Source organism: Mercenaria mercenaria, chromosome 2, assembly GCF_021730395.1.
Source record: "Mercenaria mercenaria strain notata chromosome 2, MADL_Memer_1, whole genome shotgun sequence".
In the NCBI taxonomy this organism is placed as follows: Eukaryota; Metazoa; Mollusca; class Bivalvia; order Venerida; family Veneridae; genus Mercenaria; species Mercenaria mercenaria.
The window spans coordinates 52,511,922-52,529,410 of record NC_069362.1 but is presented as its reverse complement, the minus strand read 5'-3'; the positions used below and the strand labels follow the sequence as shown (position 1 = coordinate 52,529,410).

At 37.7% G+C, this 17,489-nt stretch overlaps 1 protein-coding gene across 1 annotated transcript in view; it reads right to left on the bottom strand.

Annotated features, from left to right (window-relative positions):
• The window catches only part of LOC123563971 (isovaleryl-CoA dehydrogenase, mitochondrial-like), a 133,284-nt gene that overhangs the window by 63,350 nt on the left and 52,445 nt on the right, over nt 1-17,489 (bottom strand). The window contains 3 exon segments of the mRNA XM_053536639.1: nt 1,676-1,769; nt 3,394-3,530; nt 7,494-7,587. Of these exon segments, the coding sequence (XP_053392614.1) occupies nt 1,676-1,769; nt 3,394-3,530; nt 7,494-7,587 (325 nt within the window).

Here is a 17,489-nt window from a genome sequence, read left to right as displayed (position 1 = left end):
GAAGTTTTTTTTCCCCCTATATAAGTCTATGTTAAATTTGGGACCCCTAGGGCAGGGCCTCTTTTCACCCCAGAGGCATAATTTAAATAATTTTGGTAGAGGACCACAAGGCAATTTAACATACCAAATATCAAAAGCCTAGGCCTTGCAGTGTCAGACAAAATTGTTTTCCTATACAAGTCTATGTATAATTTCAGACCCCCTGGGGCAGGGCCTCTTTTCACCCCAGGGTTATAATTCGAATAATTTTGGTAGAGGACCACAAAGCAATGCTACATACCAAATATCAAAGGCCTAGGTCTTGTGGTTTTAGACAAGAAGATTTTTAAAGTTTTTTCCTATACAATTTATTTATTTATTTGGGTTTTATGGTGCACCAACACAGTATAGGTTATATGGCGCCAAACAGGACTACAAATTTTGGTTCCAAATCTCATTTACATCGAAATAAAAACATGAGGTATGGAATCAAAATCTGCATACCTGCTGGAATCACAGAGTTACTGCAAAACCAAGTGTTAAGACCCTATTAGTTGCCTCTTACGATCATGCAAGGGTAAGGCAGTGGTTCCAATTCTTTTCATAGATCATCCCAGAACCACATGGCGCTTTCCTATACAAGTCTATGTAAAATTTGTGACCCCCAGGGTGGGGCTTCTTTTCACCCCAGGGGCATTATTTGAACAATCTTCATAGAGGACCATTAGATGATGTCACATGCCAAATATCAAAGATCTTCGATTGCCATGGCAACCAGAATTCTGCATGGAATTCAATTCTTTGAATAATTTTGGAAGGGGGCCACCCAAGGATCTTTCCTGTGAAGTTTGGTGTAAATCTATCCAGTGGTTTTCAAGAAGAAGACTTTCTTAGAAATTGTTGAGCGGACAACATCACATGACGAAATAAGGTCACAAAACCTCATATGAGGAAAAATATGTTAGATTCTATTAAGGCTGGAAACTCAGTTTGTTTTATGTAATTAAAGTAAGGCAAAAGCATTTGCTTCTCAATTTCCTAAAAAATAATCAAACAGAATGAACTTCAAAATACAAAGCTTTCCTATTTAACCCTCACTAATATGAGCTAAAGTAAAAAACTTTAGCAAAATTTATCTATGTTGAAAAAGGCATAATTTTGCCAGTTAAAGCCAAAGTTATTAACTGCCATGTGATGTCACCCAGTGATAACGAAGATGTGTGGAGAATCTAAAACATTTTGTTGTGTAATTCCTGAGAAACTGTTACATGCAAAACTTTAACCAAAATTTTTAAGTTAACAAGGGTCATAATTTGACAAAGTTAAAGCTAAGTTTGAACGTTTTGATTCAGGTAAATTTGATGTTCTCAGATTGATAGATAATTTGATTAGTGTTGAACTAATTGATCCTGCAGTGAATGTTGTTACTGTGCAAACTTATACCTAGAAATTCAGCAATAAAAAGATGGGTCAGTTGTGCTTGATTTCATTGCTAGGTGTGATATGAAAATTGGTACATCAACAGCAATTATTTCATAATGAGTCATGGGGAAATCATAATTTTAACATTTCTACTAGCAGAATTGACATTTTTTCATTAATTAGATTTAAAAAACTTCTCACAATTCGTACAGATTGACATATAACACACTGACCTATAATTTGGTGAACACTAAAATTTGTTATCGTGTTATACTGACTTTGAGTGCCCTCAAATATCAACTCTGTGTGTTTGAACCTCTCATACCTAGTTTGTCCAACTTTATACCCGTGCTGAATCCATCCATTCCCTGTAAAGTAGTATAACAGATTAATGTCGATAACCCTTTATGTATCAAAACAGTTAACTGGTGAAGTATCTGATATTACAATAATAATGGCTTTAACACTAGTGATGAGAATGGGATGGCTGAAGCGGAATCGATTAATCGGTCCGATTCTGATCACTCTCTGATCCGATTAATCGGAAATAATCGGAATCGGAAAACCAAAATAGACTACTGTAATGTAACAATATGGCAAACCTTTCTCATGAAATTCACATATCAATATTTGACTATTTTCATTACTTTTGATGAAGAATTCTATGACACAGCTGCTGTAGTGTGCATGCCTTCAGCAGCTGCGAAGCAATCAGACTGGCACTCGGAGTGGAGTTGTTGCACCAAATGGAAAATTATCTGGAATTCATCTGTTCTCCTGGGTTAAGGATCTGTGATTCAAGTCATGCTAGATGCAATGCCATATTTGACATGGAAAATATGTCGGTGACATTCCTGGCTGGTCTGGAATTAGTTCTATCATCTTTTTTTTTTTTAAACTATATCCACTATTTTGGATTGTAGAAATAATAACGGCTTGTCAAGAAAAATCTGAAAATTGTTACAATATAAAAACAAGGGGGTCATGATGACCCTATATCGTTCACCTGTTAAACTTGGCTTTGGAATCATCAAAATAAACATTCTGACCAAGTTTCATGAAGACAGGGTCATAAATGTGGCCTCTACAGTGTTAACAAGCTTTTCCTATGATTTGAGCGGGTGACCTAGTTACTGACCCAGTTCCAAACTTGACCTAGAGATCATCAAGACAAACATTCCGACCAAGTTTCATAAAGACTGGGTCATAACTGTGGCCTCTAGAGTTTTAACAAGGCAAATGTTGACAGACGTCGGATGCTGCCAGACAATGACCGATCACAAGAGCTCACCTTGAGCACTTTGTGCTCAGGTGAGCTGAAAATTATGGGTGGTGTTTTTTCTTCAAAAAGTGCCTTCCAACCTTCCCCCACCCCACAAACAATTAATTCTGGAACTGCCCTAAAGATATTTTGCAAGTCAAGGTTTTTCTGAACAGGACCCAACTCCCGGCATTCAGGCTTCATGTAGAACACAAAATATTTCAAGGCATCTGATGATATAATGCCAGGACAATGAAATTTTTTATTATTAACGCGAACATGAACTTGCCATAAAGCATTCTCCATTTTAAAGAGCAGGTATTTTGAAATACTAACCCAAAGATGAGAATAGCGCAAAGTCTGTACGCTAAACAATGAGAGGTATCTGAAAAAGTCTTGAAAGCTGTATATTAATTTTTTAACAAAGTCAGTGACTCAGGAATCGATTCTCTGTGGTCAGAATTGATGTTGCAGACTTTGAGACTTTGGCAATGATAACTCGATCATCAGTGACAACCGGAACATCACTATTTAACACTCATTCTCTCTGATGGCCATAGAATCTTGCAAAAAAAGTCATTAACCAGTGTAAAAATCACTTTTATATCCCCCACAATCATTTTATTCCATCTCGCATTGTCAGTCAAATTCAATGAAGCAATATCAATTTAACAAAAAACCTTTAAAAGCTATATAAAAACTTAAAGACAAGAATGTGAGGTAAGTCCTACCTTTTCTATAAGAAATGCTGTAATGCCATGCTGTGGTTTATCAGCATCAAAATTTGTTTTAGCATACACAACCAACACGTCAGCATCTGGACCATTTGTTATCCAAAATTTGCTGCCATTTAATACATAGTAATCTCCTAAAAGTAAAGAAAAAGAATGTAACTCCACACAGCTACCTTCTGACAAAATGGCTACCTCTTTGTACTTCACATTTATGTTTTGAATCTCTTATATGTAATTTAACAACTTTTAATCTATCCCAGTTTTAATAGCATAAATTTTTATATGAAATAAACACCTTAATAGGAATAAATGTATAATATTTGTATCAATTATGAAGAATTAAAGAATGTCCATGCCCAAAGGGCGCCACCGTCAAGCCCATTAATTACTGACACAGATTTCGGGCCCAAATACTGTTTCAGGCAAACATTTCTGCTCAATGAGGGTCAAATTTCTGGCCCAGACCAGTTCTGAAACAACACAGCATATTTTGGTTTTTATCTTTTCAAAGGGATACGAGATAATATATGTATGCATCTGGCCATCTCATAGTGTAAATACTTCTTCCAACTATACCAACCGATTAATACTATGTCAAACTCATGGCAAGCAAACTTGACAACAAGAGCTGTCGGATGACAGCGCGCTCGCCTATTCCAATAATTGATTGAAGAATGGGGTCAAAATATTTCTAAAGATACCGTATAAGTACTTTTTTCTGCGGGAACTTTATTTCTGCGTTTTCTGCGGAAGACAATAAGACCGCAGATTTAAAATCCGCAGAAAATTTTGTCCTGACATGCCTTGATACAACGATACAAGCCGCCATTATAATCCGGTTAAGTATAAGACAATGTTTAATCGTTATCGGCTTTTATCACATATGTAGCCGAATGCCGACGAAGCAAGTTGAAAATTTAGTAGTAATGGTAATATAAAAGAGCCGTTTTAATTATTGTTTTGGTGTTTAATAAACAATAATAAAAACCATCGAATTTGTTTTGATTTTCGTTCACCATTTAGCAGTCAGCTGTCAATTTCAATTTTCTTTAATTACGTGACAAACAATCCATTGTATCCTTTGTGTCTATTGTCAACCGATCCGTCTGGCGATGGTCATGTTTACCGTTATTTGTATGGGACTGAAAAAGGCGTGATTAACAAAAACTATCATACCGTTACAATGCACAGATGAGAATGTTTGCAAAATATAGATTCAGACATTTTTCATGTCTGTTTGGTATGATCGTATTCATAAAATGACTGTTTCTCCTTGCATTTAACAATTAACATTATGTGATGATGACGATGTTACATCAGAACCCGTCAACTTTTATTTTCAAACCGGAAGCCAACATAACTGTCAAAATAACAACAAAATACGTACCTGTCTATTTGAAATTTATGAAACAACCGTAGAATACAGAACCGCAAAAATAAATCCAATCAACGTGAGAAGGAAGACACTGCAGAAATAAGGTACTCAGAAATTTCATACCACCTCATTTTTAGAACAAGAGCGCCGCCAAGCGGGGCAATATACGCCCGAAGGCTTACATCATAGGATGGGAACAAAATTTTAAGAACTTGACTGTTGTAGCCCCAAAGGACTGGAACAACAAAAGGAAAACTTCAAAAAACAAATCTAAGTCCACAAAAAAAATATTCAAAGTCTACAAAAAAATCCTTATCAGGTACAGGTATGTAAAAATACACCTTAAAATTGGAGGTACCATCCATGTTGTACCACAGAAAAGTGGTCTCGGTTTTTCCCTACTGCCAATAATAAAAAAGTTTCAAAATAAGCTATTTCTAGTAACATAAAAGGGAAGTAATTCAAAAAAAAATTATTGTAAGTACAAAAAAGAGATCTGCCAAATAAAAACAAGAGCACTGCAATGAAGAGCAATATTTGTACCACAGAAAAGTGGTCTCGGTTTTTCCCTACGGCCAATAATAAAAAAGTTTCAAAATAAGCTATTTCTAGTAACATAAAAGGGAAGTAATTCAAAAAAAAAGTATTGTAAGTACAAAAAAGAGATCTGCCAAATAAAAACAAGTGCACTGCAATGAAGAGCAATATACACAAAGCAAAGTCATATATGACCTTTGACCCTTAAGTGTGACCTTGACCTTGAAGCGAGTCATCCGGAACATGCGCTCTGCACATCGTTACAATGTGGTGAACATTTCTGCCAAGTTTCTTTGAAATCCTTCCAGCAGTTCAAGACTTACAGAGCGGACACGAAACAAACTGACATGACTTTTGACCCCTAAGTGTGACCTTGACCTTCAAGCAAGTCATCCAGAACATGCGCTCTGCACGTCGTCTTGGTGTGGTGAACATTTGTGTCAAGTTTCTTTGAAATCCTTCAAGGGGTTCAAGAGTTACAGAGCGGACACGAAACAAAGTGATATGACCTTTGACTCCTAAGTGTGACCTTGACCTTGAAGCGAGACATCCAAATCATGCGCTCTGCACATCGTCTCGGTGTGGTGAACATTTGTGTAAAGTTTCCTTGAAATCCTTCAAGGGGTTCAAGAGTTACAGAGCGGACACGAAATTGCTAACGGACAGACGGACACCAGCGTCATAACATAATACGTCCCTTCGGGCGTATAAAAATCGCAGAATATTAAGCCTGCAGAAATAAGTACTTATACGGTATTCAGACAAAAGAAAAAAATACATTAGACAAACAATGTTCCTGTATTTGTGGATTTCAATAAGTCTTGCACTAAATGGCAATGTGTTAACCAATTTCAAAGTCCAAAAAGGGCCATTATTCAGCCAAAATAGTTGTCAGAGTTAAGTTCTCTTGCCTACAGATGGAAATCACGATGATAAACAAGTGTTCAAAAATTAAAAGCCATATATCAAATAGTTTTAACAAAACATGGACTTGTATGAAATCAGAATCAATTTCCAAGTCCAAAAAGGGCAATAATTCAGCCAAAATATATGACAGAGTTATGTACTATTTCCTATAGATAGAGACTATTATACTGAACAAGTGACAGAAGTTTCAAAGCCATATGTCAAACACTACACAAAATATGAACTGGTACGAAAAACTTAAACCCAGATTTCTAAGTCAAAAGGGGCCATAATTCAGCCAAAATCCTGGATGAAGTTATGTACTCTTGCCTATAACTGGACATGGTGATGGTAAACAGGTGCTGAAAGTTTCAAAGCTTTAACTTCAAAGACTTTGTCAAAATATGAACTGGTACGAAAACTTAACCCAGATTTCTAAGTCAAAAAGGACCATAATTCAGCCAAAATCCTTGATAGACTTTTGTGCTCTTGCCTATAACTGGACATGGTGATGGTTAACAAGTGTTGAAAGTTTCAAAGCTTTATCTCAAAAGACCTTGTCAAAAAAATATGAACTGGTACGAAAAACTTAACCATGATTTCTAAGTCAAAAGAGGCCATAATTCAGCCAAAATCCCTGATAAGAGTTATGTGCTCTTGCCTATAACTGGCCATGGTGATGGTAAACAAATGGTGAAAGTTTAAAAGCTTTATCTCAAAAGACTTTGTCAAAATGTGGACTGGTACGAAAAACTTAACCAAGGTGTGAAGCGACACCGTGGTGAGTAGGATAGCTCTTTGAATAGTCGAGCTAAAAATAACAAGAGTGCCAGACTGTCAAAAAATATGCCCGTCATCGAACTTGGCCTAATTCAAAGGGCATAATCCAAGTGTGCCTGAGGCGATTTGGGTGGTTATCTTACTTGGCCGAGATATTATGCCGAAGTTTGGTGAAGATCGGATGAAAACGTTCGAGAGCGGACAAGGCTAAATTCGCTGTTTTTCAAATAATTCATGGGACATAATCCAAGAGTGCCTGCGGCGATTTGGCTGGTTTTCCAACTTGGCCGAGATATTATGCCCATAAACATTGTCAGCAAGTCTGGTGAAGATCCGTTGAAAACTGTTCAATATGCTTTGGACGCCTCCCTCCGCCGCCGCCACAGGCGTATAAAAAGTTCATTATTTACAACAGTGTACAATTTTTAAGGTTCACTGCAAATAAATATGACCTGCTGTAAACATTCGAAGGTGCATCATATTATAATTAATCTTTTACCTTTTTTATCTGCCCTGAGTTTCATGGATACTACATCTGATCCAGCATTCGGCTCACTCATAGCTAGTGCTCCTATAATGTTTCCTGCTATCAACTGGAAAACAATGTATTTTGTTAAATAACAGAATAACTTAGAATACTTATCATTCAGACAATATAAAATGATTTAATAAGTATAACCGCCTTGATAGCCTAGTGGTAGAGCGTCTGCTTCGAGTGCGGGAGGTCGTGGGTTTGATCCCCAGCTGCGTCATATCAAAGATGTGAAAAATGGTACCAGTACCTCTCTTGCTTAGCGCTCAGCATTAAAAGGGAAACTGGCCTCTTCTCTCATACCCTCTTGGCGATGGATTTCATCAGGAATGAGGTGTCGAGAGTGATTAATATTAAGTTGTAGAACTTGTTTCACAATCGACCTAAAATAAATTAGTATAAAACCATGTTATTGAGTAGATATTACTTCAAAATGATATTTATGTGTCTTTTTTTCACTTTAATTTACCTCAAGTAAGGCAATAAAAAACAAGAGCTGTCTCCATAGGATGACACATGCCCCGATGCACTTTAAATGAATAGTATGGGATTTCGAGTTTAGGACCTTTGACCTACGTGTGGTCTTGCGCGCGACACGTCGTCTACTGTTACACATTTTGCGTAGTTATTTTAAAATCCATGCATGAATGACAAAGATATGGACCGGACACGCCCATCATGCACAACATGAAAAAAGACCTTAACATCTAAGTGTGACCTTGACCTTTGAGCTACGGACCTGGGTCTTGCGCATGACATGTCGTCTTACTGTGGTACACATTCATGCCAAGTTATTTGAAAATCCATCCATCGATGACAAAGATATGGACCGGACACGCCCATCAATGCACTATCCCTAAGTCTAAGTGTGACCTTGCCTTTGAGATACGGACCTGGGTCTTGTGTGCGACACGCGTCTTACTGTGGTACACATTCATGCCAAGTTATTTGAAAATCCATCCATCGATGACAAAGATAGGGACCGGACACACCCATCAATGCACTATCCTTTAACGTCTAAGTGTGACCTTGACCTTTGAGCTACGGACCTGGGTCTTGCGCGCGACACGTCGTCTTACTGTGGTACACATTCCTGCAAGTTATTGAAATCATCCATCGATGACAAAGATATGGACGGACATGCCCATCAATGCAATAACCTTTAAGTCTAAGTGTGACCTTGACCTTTGAGCTACGGATCTGGTCTTGCGCGCGACACGTCGTCTTACTGTGGTACACATTCATGCCAAGTTATTTGAAAATTCCATCCATCGATGACAAAGATATGGACCGTACACGAAAAATGCGGACAGACCGACAGACCGACGGTTCAAAAACTATATGCCTCCCTTCGGGGGCATAATTAGTTCTTATATTCTCATCCCTGCCCGCCCCTATCTGAAAACCCCCGCCCCGAAATGTTTTATTGGTCGAAACCTAGATATCCAAAATATTACATCCAGATATTGATACACTTTTAAAAGCATTGTCCAATTCTCTGGTTTAAAGAATACATTTGACATATTGTGATTGTGCAAAGACAATTTAACACTATTTGACAGTATCTGATATTAAAGTTTACCATGATATTACCTCTTATTGAAATAAATTAAGAGAAATGTTCATGAAAAAACGGCAGTGAGACACGGCAAGCAGACGTTCTGACAACCTACTTTCGATTTCAAAAACTTTCAGAAAAAGATATTTGATTGTGAGTGATTTTTATTGATTAGAATTAAATATCTGTTGTCTGGATTTCAATATTTCAATTGTGTTTAACCTGGACATTTGCCTCTGTAGGGAAGTCCGACATGCCATTTTCGCATGCAAAGTAGGCAGTACTACTGCATTATTTGTTTCATAGATTTGGAAATTGGACTTAAATATGTTAGGTTTGCAAGTGCATTTAATTAATTAAGAAACAATAGAAGCTTTTTCAAGTGTCAAAATACTAGATTCTACGCATTTTGTATGTTTAAGGTTGAAGATCGATAACATCATTATCGGTTCCACAGGCATAGCTTTTTGCACATGCTCAGCTGCAGGAATGACACATTGTTTTCTTTACAGACCTTGGTTGTACTTTGACAGAACTAAATATTTTGAATTTGCAAGTAAACTGAACAGACAAATATTTATTTGTTGCAATATTTTTTTCTTACAGGGTACAATCAGCCATCAGAAAAAAAAGATTTACTATCACATTATAAGTAAGATTAAAGTTTATGACATGAAATTATTTTTTTTATATTTATATCGAAAAGAGTTTTATATATACAAATAATTCAAAGACACAGCAACAAACATTAGAATTATCAATACAGCGCTATTCTAAATCTGATTTGTCAAATTGACCTCAGGTCTCCCGTATTTCTAAATTAAAAAACAAAAGGGTCATTGACCCTAAAACGCTCATCTGTGTACAAGGCTTCAAGTGCGTTTATGTAACATACTGGTACAAGTACAAAGTTAGATTTCTTCTATGTTAGCCTAATAAACGTATATTATATACATGTCACACACATTTTTGAACTTAGGGCAATAATTTGAACAATTATGGTAGACAGTACAACTCTGATATTACACGCCAAATATCAAGACTCTACCTATTATTGATTCACAGAAGAAGATTTTCTTATATATAATTAAGCCTACAGTAAGTACATGTCATGCACAGGGGTATGGACATTTTTTACCTTAGGGCAATAATTTGTACAATTATGGTAGAGAGTCACACCCTTATATCACATGCCAAATATCAAAGCTCTAGAGAGAAAGATTTTTGAAGTCTGATAGCTGAAATCCTTTTTCTAACCAAAAAGCCCCATTTATTCAACGAACCAGAACCATTTGAACAACTTTAAAGAGGGCTACCACCCAGAGATCATTTGTGTAAAGTTTCATCGAAATCCATTCAGTGGTTTTGGAGGAGATGTGTTGATGAAAAGTGACCACGCCCTCTGGTGGCCATGTTTTTTAACAAATCAAAAAATTTTGAACACTATTTGTAGAAGGTCACACAAGGACCATTTGTGTAAAATTATTTTAAATTTGAGCTAACAGTTTTATACAAGCAGTTTCTACTATATACATATAGGATAAAGTGACCACGCTCCCTGGCAGCCATATTTTTTGACGAATCGCAATAATCTGAACATTCTTGGTAGAGGGTGACACAAGGACCATTTGTGTAAAATTATTTTAAAATCAGGCCAGCAGTTTCACACAAGAAGATTTTTAAAATTTCTACTATATACATATAGGGAAAAGTGACCACGCCCCCTGGCAGCCATGTTTTTTGACGAATCGGTATAATTTCAACAATCTTGGTAAAGGGTCACACATGGACAATTTGTGCATAATTAATTTAAAATCGGGCCAGCAGTTTCACACAAGAAGATTTTTTAAATTTCCACTATATATATATATATATAGGGAAAAGTGACCATGCCCTCTGGCCACCATGTTTTTGACGAATCCGAATAAATTGAACAATCTTGGTAGAGGGTCACACAAGGACCATTTTTAAAAAATAATTTTAACAAGAGGGCCAAGATGGCCCTAGGTCGCTCACCTGAGAAACACACCATAACAGTGTTGTAAACATGTTTGACCTAGTGATTTCATGGAAATAAATATTCTGACCAATTATCATTAAAATTGGAGCAAAAATCTTGAGTATAAATAAGTATTTTCTTCGATTCGACCTGTGACCTAATTTTTAACCCCAGAGCACGAGACCCATATTCGAACTTGACCTAGATTTCATCAAGACTATCATTCTGACCAAATTTCATGAAGATCAATTGAAAAATACAGCCTCTATCGCATACACAAGGTTTTTCTTTGATTTGACCTAGTGACCTACTTTTTGACCCAAGATGATCCATTTTCAAACTCGGCCTAGATTTCATTAAGGTTATCCTTTTGGACTTAATTTCAGGAAGATCAATTGAAAAATACAGCCTCTATCGTATATACAAGCTTTTCCTTTGATTTGACCTAGTGACCTACTTTTTGACCCAAGAGGACCCATATTCAAACTTGACCTAGATTTCATCAAGGCAATCATTCTGACCAAAATTCATCAAGATTAATTGAAAAATACAGCCTCTATCGCATACACAAGGTTTTTCTTTGATTTGACCTAGTGACGATGACCCGTTTTCGTACTCGGCCTAGATGTCATCAAGGTTATCATTCTGACCAAAATTCATGAAGATTAATGGAAAAATACAGCCTTTATCGCATACACAAGGTTTTTCTTTGATTTGACCTAGTGACCTAGTTTTTGACCCCAGATGACCCATTTTCGAACTTAGCCTAAATTTCATCAAGGTTATCATTCTGACCAAAATTCATGAAGATTAATTGAAAAATACAGCCTCTATCGCATACACAAGGTTTTTCTTTGATTTGACCTAGTGACCTAGTTTTTTACCCCAGATGACCCGTTTTCGAACTCGGCCTAAATTTTATCAAGGTAATCATTCTGACCAAAATTCATGAAGATTAATTGAAAAATACAGCCTCTATCGCATACACAAGGTTTTTCTTTGATTTGACCTAGTGACCTAGTTTTTGACCCCAGATGATCCACTTTCAAACTTAGCCTAGATTTCATCAAGGTAATCATTCTGACCAAATTTCATAAAGATCAGTTGAAAACAAGAGATGTCTCCATAGGATGACACATGCCCCCGATGGCACTTTGAATGAATAGTTATGGCCGATGTTAGAGTTTAGGACCTTTGACCTAAGGAGCTGGGTCTTGCGCACAACATGTCGTCTTACTGTGTCACACATTCATGCACAGTTATTTTAAAATCCATGCATGAATGACAAAGATATGGACCGGACATGCCCATCAATGCACTATCATGAAAAATGACCTTTAACATCTAAGTGTGACCTTGACCTTTGAGCTACGGACCTGGGTCTTGCGTGTGACACGTCGTCTTACTGTGGTACACATTCATGCCAAGTTATTTGAAAATCCATCCATCGATGACAAAGATATGGACCGGACACGCCCATCAATGCGCTATCATTTAACGTCTAAGTGTGACCTTGACCTTTGAGCTACGAACCTGGGTCTTGCGCACAACACGTCGTCTTACTGTGGTACACATTCATGCCAAGTTATTTGAAAATCCATCCATCGATGACAAAGATATGGGCCGGACACGCCCATCAATGCACTATCCTTTAACGTCTAAGTGTGATCTTGACCTTTGAGCTACGGACCTGGGTCTTGCGCGCGACACGTCGTCTTACTGTGGTACACATTCATGCCAAGTTATTTGAAAATCCATCCATCGATGACAAAGATATGGACCGGACACGCCCATCAATGCACTATCCTTTAATGTCTAAGTGTGACCTTGACCTTTGAGCTACGGACCTGGGTCTTGCGCGCGACACGTCGTCTTACTGTGGTACACATTCACGCCAAGTTATTTGAAAATCCATCCATCGATGACAAAGATATGGACCGGACACGAAAATTGCGGACAGACCGACAGACAGACGGTTCAAAAACTATATGCCTCCCTTCAGGGGCATAAAAACAGTCTCTATCGCATACACAAGGTTTTTCTTTGATTTGACCTAGTGACCTAGTTTTTGACCCCAGATGACCCATTTTCGAACTCGGCCTAGATTTCATCAAGGTATTCATTCTGACCAAAATTCATGAAGATTAACTGAAAAATACAGCCTCTATCACATACACAAGGTTTTTCTTTGATTTGACCTAGTGACCTAGTATTTGACCCCAGATGACCAACTTTCAAACTCGGCCTAGATTTCATTAAGGTAATCATTCTTACCAATTTCATGAAGATCAGTTAAAAAATACAGCCTCTATCGCATACACAAGCTAAATGTTGACAGACAGACGACAGACGCCGGACATTGAGCGATCAGAAAAACTCACCTGAGCATTGCTCAGGTGAGCTAAAAATGGGCTAGCAGTTTCACACAGGCAGATTTTTAAAGTTTCCACTATATACATATACGGAAAAGTGACCACGCCTCCTGGCGGCCATGTTTTTTAACGAATCGGAATAATTTAAACAACCTTGGTAGAGGGTGACATAAGGACCATTTGTGTGAAATTATTTAAAAATTGCACTATTGGTTTAGAAGGAGATGTTGTTTGAAGTTTTTCTATTTTTAGCTCAATAATTTGAACAATTATGGTAGACAGTACAACTCTGATATTACACGCCAAATATCAAGACTCTACCTATTATTGATTCACAGAAGAAGATTTTCTTATATATAATTAAGCCTACAGTAAGTACATGTCATGCACAGGGGTATGGACATTTTTTACCTTAGGGCAATAATTTGTACAATTATGGTAGAGAGTCACACCCTTATATCACATGCCAAATATCAAAGCTCTAGAGAGAAAGATTTTTGAAGTCTGATAGCTGAAATCCTTTTTCTAACCAAAAAGCCCCATTTATTCAACGAACCAGAACCATTTGAACAACGTTAAAGAGGGCTACCACCCAGAGATCATTTGTGTAAAGTTTCATCGAAATCCATTCAGTGGTTTTGGAGGAGATGTGTTGATGAAAAGTGACCACGCCCTCTGGTGGCCATGTTTTTTAACAAATCAAAAAATTTTGAACACTATTTGTAGAAGGTCACACAAGGACCATTTGTGTAAAATTATTTTAAATTTGAGCTAACAGTTTTATACAAGCAGTTTCTACTATATACATATAGGATAAAGTGACCACGCTCCCTGCAGCCATATTTTTTGACGAATCGCAATAATCTGAACATTCTTGGTAGAGGGTGACACAAGGACCATTTGTGTAAAATTATTTTAAAATCAGGCCAGCAGTTTCACACAAGAAGATTTTTAAAATTTCTACTATATACATATAGGGAAAAGTGACCACGCCCCCTGGCAGCCATGTTTTTTGACGAATCGGTATAATTTCAACAATCTTGGTAAAGGGTCACACATGGACAATTTGTGCATAATTAATTTAAAATCGGGCCAGCAGTTTCACACAAGAAGATTTTTTAAATTTCCACTATATATATATATATATATATATATAGGGAAAAGTGACCACGCCCTCTGGCCACCATGTTTTTTGACGAATCCGAATAAATTGAACAATCTTGGTAGAGGGTCACACAAGGACCATTTTTAAAAAATAATTTTAACAAGAGGGCCAAGATGGCCCTAGGTCGCTCACCTGAGAAACACACCATAACAGTGTTGTAAACATGTTTGACCTAGTGATTTCATGGAAATAAATATTCTGACCAATTATCATTAAAATTGGAGCAAAAATCTTGAGTATAAATAAGTATTTTCTTCGATTCGACCTGTGACCTAATTTTTAACCCCAGAGCACGAGACCCATATTCGAACTTGACCTAGATTTCATCAAGACTATCATTCTGACCAAATTTCATGAAGATCAATTGAAAAATACAGCCTCTATCGCATACACAAGGTTTTTCTTTGATTTGACCTAGTGACCTACTTTTTGACCCAAGATGATCCATTTTCAAACTCGGCCTAGATTTCATTAAGGTTATCCTTTTGGACTTAATTTCAGGAAGATCAATTGAAAAATACAGCCTCTATCGTATATACAAGCTTTTCCTTTGATTTGACCTAGTGACCTACTTTTTGACCCAAGAGGACCCATATTCAAACTTGACCTTGATGTTAGAGTTTAGGACCTTTGACCTACGGAGCTGGGTCTTGCGCACAACATGTCGTCTTACTGTGTCACACATTCATGCACAGTTATTTTAAAATCCATGCATGAATGACAAAGATATGGACCGGACATGCCCATCAATGCACTATCATGAAAAATGACCTTTAACATCTAAGTGTGACCTTGACCTTTGAGCTACGGACCTGGGTCTTGCGTGTGACACGTCGTCTTACTGTGGTACACATTCATGCCAAGTTATTTGAAAATCCATCCATCGATGACAAAGATATGGACCGGACAAGCCCATCAATGCGCTATCATTTAACGTCTAAGTGTGACCTTGACCTTTGAGCTACGAACCTGGGTCTTGCGCACAACACGTCGTCTTACTGTGGTACACATTCATGCCAAGTTATTTGAAAATCCATCCATCGATGACAAAGATATGGGCCGGACACGCCCATCAATGCACTATCCTTTAACGTCTAAGTGTGATCTTGACCTTTGAGCTACGGACCTGGTCTTGCGCGCGACACGTCGTCTTACTGTGGTACACATTCATGCCAAGTTATTTGAAATCCATCCATCGATGACAAAGATATGGACCGGACACGCCCATCAATGCACTATCCTTTAATGTCTAAGTGTGACCTTGACCTTTGAGCTACGGACCTGGGTCTTGCGCGCGACACGTCGTCTTACTGTGGTACACATTCACGCCAAGTTATTTGAAAATCCATCCATCGATGACAAAGATATGGACCGGACACGAAAATTGCGGACAGACCGACAGACAGACGGTTCAAAAACTATATGCCTCCCTTCAGGGGCATAAAAACAGTCTCTATCGCATACACAAGGTTTTTCTTTGATTTGACCTAGTGACCTAGTTTTTGACCCCAGATGACCCATTTTCGAACTCGGCCTAGATTTCATCAAGGTATTCATTCTGACCAAAATTCATGAAGATTAACTGAAAAATACAGCCTCTATCACATACACAAGGTTTTTCTTTGATTTGACCTAGTGACCTAGTATTTGACCCCAGATGACCAACTTTCAAACTCGGCCTAGATTTCATTAAGGTAATCATTCTTACCAATTTCATGAAGATCAGTTAAAAAATACAGCCTCTATCGCATACACAAGCTAAATGTTGACAGACAGACGACAGACGCCGGACATTGAGCGATCAGAAAAACTCACCTGAGCATTGCTCAGGTGAGCTAAAAATGGGCTAGCAGTTTCACACAGGCAGATTTTTAAAGTTTCCACTATATACATATACGGAAAAGTGACCACGCCTCCTGGCGGCCATGTTTTTTAACGAATCGGAATAATTTAAACAACCTTGGTAGAGGGTGACATAAGGACCATTTGTGTGAAATTATTTAAAAATTGCACTATTGGTTTAGAAGGAGATGTTGTTTGAAGTTTTTCTATTTTTAGCTCTGGCAGCCCCTATGTGCAACCAAGCGGAACCGTTTGAACAATTTTGGTAGAGGACCATACAAGGAACAACGTGGCCAAGTTTCTTCAAAATCCATTCAGTGGTTTTGGAGGAGATGTCGTTTAAACACAATTGTTGACGATGGAAGGACGACTTGACGGACGGACGTGCCACCAAAATGATATTGGGGGGCATTTCTTTTGTTGTAAAGGGGGACCAGGCCCTTTACTCTATTGTTAATGGATTGAAGTTATTGTTCCCTTTTGTTCTCTTTACAGTTAGATGGCCCTCTCTATCTTTTAAGTTGCTCGGACGGACGCAAGATCGATGCCGAACACAGCGTGATCACAATATCTATGCTTTCCCAAAATTTGGACGAGAAGCTTAACATCTATTTTCTCTGGCCTAACAAATATACAAAACTCAACATGTCAAAACTGAAAATTCTGGATAAACAAGAGATCACAGAGTGATCTTGGTGCCCACCATTGAGCTATTTTCCAGATTTAAAGACTAGCTCAAGGTCAAAATCAAGGTCAAAGTTCATTTCGGTACACAAAACTGTGCATATGCGCATGCATGTTGTCCAAATATAGCAGATGTAGCTTGAGAAATGTGAAAGTAGGTCACTAGATCAATTTTAAGGTCAAAGTTCATTTCGGTACACAAAACTATGCATGTGCTTCAAATTTGAAGGCTGTAGCTTGAGAAATGTGAAAGTAGGTACTTCGTAAAAATCAAGGTCAAATTTCATTTCGGAACACAGAACTATGCATGTGGTCCAAATTTGAAGAATGTAGCCTGAGAAAT